Genomic DNA, 11,480 nt, shown 5'->3' with positions numbered 1-11,480 from the left:
CACAAAGTCTCGCCAATTTTTATACTTGTCATCTGTTAACTTACGCAGCTGATCCTTTAGCAAGCCATTCAACCTCTCCACAAGACCCGAGGCCTGTGGATAGTAGGGTATATGGAATATCCATTCAATATTGTTTTCCACACAGAATTCCTGTACCAATCTTCCACGAAAATGGGATGCATTATCAGATTGAATTTGGAATGGCACACCATAATACATCATAATCAATTCTAATGTTTTAATGGTATTCAATTGGGTAGCTTGCTTACAGGGAAGGGCTACCAGCAGGCCACTGTATGTATCAACAATAGTGCAAACATATTGACAATTCCTACTCATAGGAAGTGGACCGATGTAATCAATCTGCCAAATTTGAGCGGGCAGTTTCCCGCGATGTAAATGACCTTTAACAATTTGGGGCACCTTACGCTGTCTGATATGCTGACAAACGGGACAATGTAAAATAACATTTTTAATTAAATCTAGGGGAATATAAATTCCTCGATCAGCAGCCCACCTGCTAGTGGCCTTCTCTCCAAAATGTCCTGCCTTCTGGTGTGCCCATTTCGCCAATCCCGCAATATCAGAATCTTGCCTGTCCACCACTGCCTCAGCAATTTTAGATTTCTCATCTGCAATGTTATGAAAAAATTTGTCAAGAGAATCTATCGGGGTATGAGCATCCACATGGAAGATTGTAACAGTACTCTGTGGGAGCATCTCCCAAATCTCTTGCCATAACTCTTTTCCCCACAATTCTTTGGAATGCAACTTCCAATTATGGGAATGCCAAGTCGGCAACCAAACAGCCAGTCCATTGGCAGTAGACCAAGAATCGGTGAAAATATGACATGTACCAGGTAACTCTTGTTTCCAAACTTGATAAACAGCATAAAGTTCAGCAAATTGGCTGCTTTTACCTTCACCAGTTGTGCTCAGCAATTTCTGTGTGATCGGATTATAGGACACCGCCTTCCAGTGCCGTGTCGTCCCTATGAACCTCGCTGAACCATCCGTGAACCAAACATGGTTTCTGTCCGCTACGGACAAATCATCAAAAGGCTTACCCCACTTGACAGGAGACTCCTGTACTAAAGGTACGGAACATTCACTCTCAGTCTCAGTCGACGGCGCTCGCGCCACCTGCTCATGTAAAGAGGCAACTCCTTTCGGGCCCACACGTGCCCTGTCTTGTATATACCATTTCCATTTAATCACACTCGCCTCTTGAGCATGTCCAATCCGGTGAGTTTTCGGCGAACTTAGAACCCACTGCATGATAGGAATTTCAGGACGCAAAACTATATCATGTCCCAAAGTCAATTGCTCGGTATCCACCAGAGCCCAATAACAAGCAAGTAACTGTTTCTCAAAAGGTGTATAACGCTCACCAGCATCAGGTAACTTTTTGGTCCAAAAACCTAACGGTACTCTACTCCTGCCTTGTTTCTGCCACAAACTCCAATTCGCATAAGGGCCCTGTACAGACACATTCAAATCCACGTCACCATCACGTACAGGCCATAAATCCAGAGCATGTTGAATTGCTTCTTTTGCCAGACTGAACGCATCTTGCTGCGGTTTATCCCATTCAAATGCATTCTTTTTACGCGTGACCCGGTACAAAGGGGCCAATATTTGACTTAAATGAGGAATATGCTGGCGCCAAAAACCAAACAGACCAATGAAGCTCTGGGCTTCTTTCCTATTCCTCGGAACTGCAAAATCAAGAATCTTCTGTTTAACCTGAGGGATCACTTCACGGTGCCCTTCATGCCAATTAATACCCAAAAATTTTACAGCCTGGGACGGACCTTGCAATTTATCCGGGTTGATTTCCCAACCTTTCCCACGCAGGCACTCAATGATCCTGTCCAATTGTGTCTGAACTTCCTCTCGTGTTTCACCTTGGATCAAAACATCATCAATATAATGACATATCTGAATTTGGGGAGGAACCGGTACCTCAGCCAAATGCTCTGCCACCAGCCGGTGACATATCATAGGACTATGCACATAGCCCTGAGGAAGACTTCTAAACGTCATCTGACGCCCGTTCCACGTAAAACTGAATTGTTCCTGACACTTAGGGGCAATTGGAATCGAAAAGAAAGCATTAGCAATATCAATGGACGCATACCATGTACCTGGATGCTTTTGGATTCTTTCAATTAGGGTAATAACATCCGGTACTGCAACAGTCAAAGAGGGCGTGTGTTTGTTCAATTCTCGATAATCAACAGTCATGCGCCAAGAATTATCACTCTTACGTACAGGCCAAACAGGATTATTCCAAGCAGAAGTAACCGGGGTTATAACACCTGCATCCACCAACTCCTGAATAGTGGTACTAATCTCCTCATGACCACCTGGAATACGATACTGCTTCTGACAAACCACTTTTGTCGCCTGGGGAACTTGTATGGGGGGCATTCTTAAACGACCAACCCGTATAGGCCTGGACGATATATAATGCGTGGTTCCAAATTGGTAACACCCATCATCTAAATGCAACGTCATTCCTTTCAAAATATCAATTCCAATTATGAATTCTAAGAGAGGCACCACTAGTACAGAATATTCTTTTCTAGGGATTCTACCTATTCTCATTTCAAGCAAAGTTTGAACTGCAGGAGTTTCTTTTCCACCTAATCCGGTAATTGTAAAAGGCTGACCTGTAAACTTCTTTGATTTTCCATGAATAAGAGTGGCCTCCGCTCCTGTATCTACCAATGCTCGGGCCCTTTGGATATTACGATGTCTCCAATAAATATCAATATCTACATAGGGTCTATTATCTCTGTGAGCCCATCTGTGTACCGGAGCTTGACCTATTTCCTAGTCATTCTTACTGCATTCTGTGTACCAGGATAAATCAGGATAAAGAGTCTCATTTAACATAACATAACATAACATCGGTACCTCCTGTTCATATCCATTCCCAGTACGGAACGGATTCGAGTCTTCAGCATTGTACTGCGGGTTACGATCGACCAAACTGTGACGATCCTCTCTCCTCCTCAACTCAGGGGATTGATCCCTATCATCTCTACGTCTGCTGTAAACATAATCATTTCTCCCCCTTTCTCTTTCCCCCTCTCCCTCCCTGTCTCTCTCTCGACGGGGGGACATATCACGTACATAACGTCGATCATCACGACGAACAGAGCGCCCACGGCGGTCGTCATCACCGCTACCGTCAGAACCACCACGATCACACTCAGTGGTCCGAACACGCCGGGCACCCTCCTTCCGATCCAAACCACGTTTGCGAAACAACTCCCACAAACGAGCGGTAGTCTCACCGTCAATGTCTTCCCTACGCACACCATCAGCCAGAAGACCAGAAAAGATATCACGTCTAGTAAGTTTATTTTCACCAGGAGTACGAGTGTCAGGCCGGGACTGACGTTCAGGTTTAAACCACTCACCCAACTCACCGAGTTGGCGCACCGATTCCAGTACCGTAGATAACACATTACCAGTCTGATTAATCAATAAAGTCATCATGACCTGCTTATAGGCAACAGGGGAAGATCGAATAATACGGTTCCGCACAGAAGATGTCAACAAACCATCAAGCAACCTGTCAGCAGTACCCAGAAAAATTGCCGTTTTCATCACCTCCTCTTTGAGACGTTGAGCAGCATCGCGCAAAGTATACCACGGCTTGTCATTCACAGGCCAGTCAGATTCAGTAGGATATTTTTGATTACAACCCTCAGTCGCCAATTGGAGTAAAGAAATTTGACCACCACCATTATAGTTACGAAAATGATCCTGCACAGTAGAATCCAAACTCAAGGAACAGAACTTCAAACAATCGCCAGTATCCAACATAATACCAGCAGCGCCCAGTTCATAAAGGCGCACCATCCATGTGAGCAAGGACTCACCAGCTCGCTGCCGAAATCGCTGCAAAATATCACTAATTTCTTGTTGAGTAAAGTCTTCTAAACAGTCTAAAGAAACACCCTGCGGAGCATTGGGAGACTGCTGCAACTTCCGACGAAAAACTGGATGCGCAGAGACCGCGGGACGAGCATCACAAGGAGCCCGATCAGTACTCGTAGAGGGACAATCAGTGTAAGAGGCATCGATCCCACTCGAAGAACGAGCGTAATCACGGGGTGCACCATCAGAGGTGCGAGAAGCAGAACTACAATCATGGCGGGAGCGAGAAGACTCGCGCTTGGCAGACTCCTCACCCGAGGAACAAGAATCACTCGAGTTCCAGATATTACCATCCCATTCATCAGGATTCCAATCCAGCCCGGCTTTCGCCACGACCAGACGCACCTTTCGCGTCGAAACCCGACCGCGCCTGTTCTTGTATTTATAACGAGCAATTCGCACGGCCGCCCTTTCGGCAATAGTTTGATAAGTCTCAAGTTTATCAGCAAGCAACTTATTTTGACACCGCAACAAAGTATGAGAATTCTGAATCTCAACAAAGTGCGCTTCCACATCCTTAAGAGATATCTGTAACTTCAACAATCTCTCATGTAGAATCCTGTACGCAGACAGAACAATCCAACCTCTGCGCCCCAAAACGGGAATCTCCTCACCCTTCGATACGGGTGCCTTCTGTAAACAAGTAATCACATTAGCCGGCTCCGCCAGCTCCAAAGAAGAATTCCAATTCTCACTCAAACCTGTAGAATCAGCCCACTCACGGGCTAATGCTTCATAAGGCGTTGAATCCCATCCGGGAATATCAACGGGCAACTTAAAAGTAGATTTAGATTTTCTAGAAAACATCGTGAAAAAGAAAGAAGAAAAGAAAGAAGAAGAAAAGCTAGACACACAAGTATACCACAAATAATATACAAACAAAACCACGCACACGCCGAAAGCAAACACGAGACAACACGACGCACACAGGTTTCGAAAACGGTTCGTGACGCCAAATGTTCTGCTTGGGTTTTTCTGATCAGATAGAACCCGCTCAACAGAGCCTCTCTAACCCAGCCAGAACGTTACCCCCTCCCTAGGGCCTATTCACAAACAAAACCACATATATATATACCACCTAAGGACAGGGAATTCCTACTATATATATATATCAAGACCTCTTATAATACAAGTGGCGGCCTCGCGGTCCCAAGTGGACCCAGGACTTCCTACCCAGACGGCAGCCTCAGCCTCGCGGTCCCAAACGGACCCAGGACTTCCTGCCCAGACGGCAGCCTTAGCCTCGCGGTCCCAAACGGACCCAGGACTTCCTGCCCAGACGGCAGCCTTAGCCTCGCGGTCCCAAACGGACCCAGGACTTCCTACCCAGACGGCAGCCTCAGCCTCGCGGTCCTAGATGGACCCAGGACTTCCTACCCAGACGGCAGCCTCAGCCTCGCGGTCCTAGATGGACCCAGGACTTCCTACCCAGGCGGCAGCCTCAGCCTCGCGGTCCTAGATGGACCCAGGACTTCCTACCCAGACGGCAGCCTCAGCCTCGCGGTCCTAGATGGACCCAGGACTTCCTACCCAGGCGGCAGCCTCAGCCTCGCGGTCCTAGATGGACCCAGGACTTCCTACCCAGACGGCAGCCTTAGCACGAGTTCATCCTATAATTACCACGACATACAACAAGGGAATCAGTGTTACTATGTATCAGATCACACAAGGACCGCCAGTTGAGCACAACCTGTTCCCCAGTTCGAGGGGCTCCTTTCTCCCTTATTCAGTTACCACTTACCTGATCAGGATTAACATCTGTTCATGTCAAGTCACAGCTGACTAGAAGAATAGGCTACCCTCTTATACAAGAACACGCAGCACATGTTGATTCACTACAAACTGGGTACTTTATTACTCATTACATACGTAACCACCCGGTTTTCCTTTTCAAAATTATGGTTCTTTCACGGACACACGATCGAGCCGGAAGGGTCTTCATGCCACAGAAAATATCCCGCTCAGTTGGTTGTTAAGTATCGTCTTTTTCAAAAAACCTAAATTGGATGTCAACTACATCTCCCAGAATGCTTGAGAAGCTCCGCCCCACTAAAACTTGAATTTCCAATTACAAGTCGACACGCATTCACCAAATAGCCACCACTTCCTTTCAGAATCAGTCGTTGGTGTTGTGAGCACGGTGCGCGATGGTTATGGCGGCATTGGAGTAACCGGATAAAAGGTAACCAGGAGCTTAAAACTAAACGTAATGTTGCTGAAACTGTTCAAAGACCTGCGGTCTCAAAACTTGCTTCGCTTTCTGCCCCCAGGCCTTAGCTGGCGACTTGGATTTTCCAATTGATAGCTGACACGTATTTACCAAATAGCCATCGCTCCCTTCCAGAATCAGTCTCCGGTGCTGTGAGCACGGCGCGCGATGGTTATGGCGGCATTGGAGTAACTGGATAAAAGGTAAATAGGTCCTTAAGAGCATACAAAACTAAAACGTGATGTTACTGAAATTGATTAAAGACCCGCAGTCTCAAAACTTGCTTCACGTTCTGCCCCTAGGCCTCAGCTGGCGATTTAGTTCCCAACACGCCCTCCTGCACGAAAACATAACCATCTCTGACCAAGAAGAGCTAAGATACACAAAGCGCCTATGAGATACCGTTCGTCTCAACAAGTAAGAATTCTATCATCAGACTAAGGCACCGTGGGGCCATTAGACGCTTGCTCTGACGCTTAAGCTTTTCTCTGATCTTGCCCTTGACTATCTTCTGAAAAATTTCACCCTACTATTCACAGATTGTGGGCGTCGGACTGTTATGTCGTCTCACTTCGAAAGCCTGAGTAGCGTACTTTCAAGCTTTAGGTAAGGCTCTCGAGTTCTTGTTTGGTTAATTATTGTTTTTAGAATTGAGGGGCCAACTGGTCTAACTTAGTGTTGTGTTCGTCTTTGTTCCTAGAGAGTATTGGTCCTGAAGAGAGTCCCCGGTGAAGGGATTCGAAACGCGTAGACCTTTTTTGACCTATCTTCGCCCTTGGCCAATCATCTGTCAGAACAACTAAAAATAAATGTTTAGAAGTACTGCAAATGCTAGTTGTTGATGGCCTTATGTTTCTTGTACATACAATTGTAAATTGTCTGTTTTATAGTGTTTAGTTAGTATCTTTTTGTACATATTTGTGGTGTTCTGAGTGTTGTTGTTGTCTGAGTGACTGTGGTACGCTAGTGGTGACGTCATTTATATGTGTTAATGTAATGTACATATTTGTAAAAATCTGTTGCTTTTTGATTGTTTAAACGCTTTAATCACTTCTATATAACCGTGCAAAATAATAAGAAAATTTGCAAAAATATTTTTGATTAAAATCAACCAAAAAAATGGGTAGTAATGGACGTGTTTAATTCAGTTCATGTTTAACAAGCATTTACAATGCAATGGTCTCGGCATTGGTAAAGTTAGAGCTATTGGCATTGCTCATGACAATATTTTTGTTCATGTTTGTTTTTAAAACATTTAAAGAAACGGCATTATTTACAATGTCAATAGCTTAATCACTCTCAAATGCGAGACCTTTTGCATTTGCACTCACACACAGAGCCCCACAAAGAGCCACCCACACACACGGAGCCACTCACATAAAGCAACCCACACACAGAGCCACACACACACACAGAGCCACACACACACACAGCCACACACACAGAGCCACACACACAGAGCCACACACACAGAGCCACACACACAGTGGCTTCCACAAACCTTCCAGCACCTGTGACGAGATTAGCAATAAATCAGCATTTAACAGTGTTTAAGGCTCGAGAAACGAAGGAGTTAAATGCCAACATCAGAAGGAAATAAAAAGAGAACTTCACCACTAAAGATAAAGCGTGCAGGAGCTGCTGAGGGTGCTGCGTAGGATGGACAGTGGAAATGTACACCACCAGCAGGCACTGGCTGCACGCTTCGATGGGGACTGTAGGGGGAGTGGCTGTTTACCTTCTCAAAACTCACGGCTTCCCAGAGGACTCCTCTAGGGGCGTCTTACTAGTAGTGCATCACTCCTTGTCTCTTCCCGCCCTCTCTCCCATTCAATACCAACTCAAGTCATTCTCAAAATCTACATTACTACTGGGTTGGGATCTCCCCAGCTCGCCAAAACTTGCTCTGTTGCATGTCATGGAGGGGATAGGATATAACATTCACAGACGCCACTTACTGCAGTTAGGCCTTACTTTGGCGAAAAGGGATATAGCAAGGGCATGGAAGGCACCGAGGGCCCCCTCAGTAGACTGGTGGAAAATGGATTGGACTTCTGTATGGGCCTGGAGAAACCCATCTTCATTGCCAGGGGGTGCTCACACAAACACTTTAAGATCTGGAAGAGGTGGGCTGACTATCGTGGACTGCTGCTGGAGCCGGTCTCGGTGGCAAGGGACCCCCAACTGACATGATTCCTCTACCACTGGTAGGATTCAGGGGGGTACGGTGTGGTTTGGAATTCCAATGGATAGACCGTTGTACTATCATAATGGTTCTGCCTAAGCATGGATGTTCAGGGCGATCTGGGGTGGGGGGGGGGGGGGTAGATTTTATTTTTTATTGCTCTTCATTTTCCTGGATCTTAAGATGATAATGGCAAAGTCAGGCTATGCTTTGTGCAGTTGCCTCTGGGGTAGAGCCCTGGTATAAATGTGTAACTTGACAATTAAAATCTGTCAAAAATAAAAAAAGCTACATTACTAGGAAAGGTATTGGAGAAGCAAATTGGGCAATGTGCGATTCCCCGCAAATGATTCCTACGGGATCTTTACCACCACAGGCAGTAAAATAGAGATGGATGCTTCTTGCTGTTCTACAGGAATCCTCACGCCCAGAAAGAGCGAGATGGATCAAAAATAGGAGTAGAACATTCCAGTATCGAAGTTATGCTGGAGCCCATCATTAGTAAAGAGGCAACTAAGGCCACTGTGATACAGGCATGAATGAAGTCACATGCAGCCCCAACCCCCTTTCGAAAAGTGCACCTTCTATAAAACCATGCCGAGATCGCTTATGTGGCAGGGGTGGGTGTGAAAGTAAAGAGACTAAAACGTAGAATATATCACGAATTAGAATCTCACCTCCAGGAAAGCAAAGTTTTTGTCTTGGTTTATTTGGACAGCCAGCACAGGGTTTCCAGGGGCCTGCGTCAGACCTCCAAGGCGCATCTGGGCGTTGAAGAAATCCATCATGGCTTCCTGCAGAGGAGGCAGAAAATGAAGAAGGAAACACAAAATAACACAAACATGATATAGGGTTTATGTGGCACCAACCCGCTGAAATAATATATAGCAAAGAGCAGGCTTAAAATCTAGATGCTCCTACTTGCCTTGGACGATGGCAGCCAACTTATTTTGCTACGAAGGCATTTCAGCCCCACAATTCACTTAAAAAAGAAATGGAAACAACTCTTTGATCTTTGTTTTTATTAAGCGGGAGTCAATTTTATTTGTATACTTCCCATTTTTAAAGAACAATCTAACACCAATTGACCTTTGATCGCTAGCTGCAAAAGAAGCTTATGGTCAAATAAACACATTAGTCAGCCATGTAATTTTGGAATGGGTTATCCTGATGCAGTCAGTCCATTACATGGTTATTTCCAGGTGACCACGAAAAGGAACAACTAACACCCACCCTCACCATCCACCATGGGCGGGAGAGATGCAAACCAACCCACAACCAGTTTAGAAGCCTAGATCAAAGGGAACCGTCCAGGCAGTCTAGCAGTAACATCATCACCCCCTAACATTTACTGCACGATTAAATATATACTCTGTTAAATCCTGAATCCCTACGTCCTCTTATTGTGCAGAGGTATTTGCACTCAATTGCCCCGACAGACTGCCTCTTGACCTACTGAAAGTACATTTTCTATGTTATGCACACTATTTACGATCAGAGCTTTTCTGTTTAATCTATCTTGCACAACTTTTAAAGGTGGCGGTAAGACTCCCTCAGTGAATGAAGCCTTGACAATGTAGCCATGGCGGTTTTATTATTTGAACGGCTGCCATTACACAGAAATAGTTTACAGAGAGTTGAGGTGTAAAAGCTGAAAGCAGCTGCGGAGTTGCACAGCTCGATTCCAACAGGTGGCAGCGGGTTCAAACAAAAGGACACAATAATAGAGCTTCAGTGCACCAAGCTTAATTAAAATGCAACAGCTTGGATTCAAAAGAAGATTCCATTTACTCGTGTCTATACCCATCAAATTCTGGGGCAGAAATAATTAATCTGTTCATCTGAAACATGCACCGCTAGAGGAGAGTGAAACACGGACAGAATCCTGGTTGAACTAACTGAACGGCCACAAAACCTGAAATATAAGATACGAGGAGCTGAAAATGGGGCAAAAAGGTAGTTAGTTTTGTGACCAGGTTCCAATGCAATCTTTACTATACACCTACTGCACACAAAGCTTCTCGGTAGGAGAGAACGGAGGACGGCATAGGGAAACCACGGGTACCTCAGTGATTCCGAAGGGGATATTTCCAACGTAGAGTCGGCGGGCCTGCCTGGTCATCTGGCTGCCGACGACGGGCACAGGGGTAGGGGTCACGGCCAGTCCATCTGGGGTCATGGTCGGAAGGAGAGCTGTTCAAAACAAACACTATCCCTGTACCAGAGGTGGATACGATTCGCCGAAGGAAGCAAGACAAGAGAAAACCTGTTATAAAGTAAAAGACTATGGACCAAGAGAAGCAAGTTTTTTTCCAAATATCAAAAGGGTTCATACACAAAACATGGGTGTAGCGTGAATACAAAATGAATACCAGAGGATTGCTCCAGTTGCTTGTGTGTATGTCTGTACAGTGTGTATATATACACAGACACTCTACCACCGAGTTGCGGTTTGCTAGGGGAGGGTTTAAGGAGCCCAATTGAACTGCAAATATGCTTCAACGTTACATCCATAGACACATACTAAAGCCCACCAATGACGACATCCAATAGATGCCTAAAGGGAACTAGCTAATTGTGGTAGTGTACATACATGCACGTACATCTATACAACAAGCGATTTGGTATGTGTGGTGTGGAATGCTCGTTAAGATATATACCTTGCATGGCTTTATACTGCATTGGTGTGATGTGTTCAAACCCAGGAGGTGGGACATCCCAGTACTTGCGGATCTTCTTTTTCTTCTCATGCCTGGGAGACCTGCTGTGAACAGGAGAAAGAATAAAGACTTGCAGTGGCTGAGACAGAAATAGCGAAATTTGTGAAAGCACCCAACCATGTCAGGAGCCCGGAATTGGTATGCTAACCTCTTATCAAACGAAGGCTGTATGTGTTCTACAAGGTTATCCCTAGACAAAAATCGATAAGGAGTAAAACGATTGATTAATAAATTTCCCATTGTCAGTCACACAACATACATCACAAAGGAATAAGCAGTCTTTAACAAAGCAATTAAAACGCACAGGTAGAATGCACAAGATTTATGGTAAAGCAAGTATGTGAATGTTTACTGACCAAAAAAAGTATGTAACTGACTTATAAAAGATATGGAAATAAACACGGTGGTCCCG

At 45.2% G+C, this 11,480-nt stretch overlaps 1 protein-coding gene across 1 annotated transcript in view; it reads right to left on the bottom strand.

Annotated features, from left to right (window-relative positions):
• Window positions 1-9,025: 9,025 nt before the first annotated feature.
• LOC146790046 (uncharacterized) overlaps window positions 9,026-11,480 on the bottom strand; it is a 43,970-nt gene continuing 41,515 nt past the window's right edge. Inside the window, exons 3-6 of the mRNA XM_085631252.1 lie at window positions 11,217-11,258; window positions 11,009-11,112; window positions 10,414-10,563; window positions 9,026-9,142 (exon numbers count right to left, since the gene is read on the bottom strand). Of these exons, the coding sequence (XP_085487378.1) occupies window positions 10,415-10,563; window positions 11,009-11,112; window positions 11,217-11,258 (295 nt within the window). The 3' untranslated portion in view covers window positions 9,026-9,142; window position 10,414. The remainder of the gene's footprint in view (window positions 9,143-10,413; window positions 10,564-11,008; window positions 11,113-11,216; window positions 11,259-11,480) is intronic.

The sequence above is a fragment of the Triturus cristatus genome, chromosome 10, assembly GCF_964204655.1.
Source record: "Triturus cristatus chromosome 10, aTriCri1.1, whole genome shotgun sequence".
In the NCBI taxonomy this organism is placed as follows: Eukaryota; Metazoa; Chordata; class Amphibia; order Caudata; family Salamandridae; genus Triturus; species Triturus cristatus.
The sequence above is the reverse complement of the archived record's forward strand: the minus strand, read 5'-3'. Positions and strand labels throughout refer to the sequence as shown.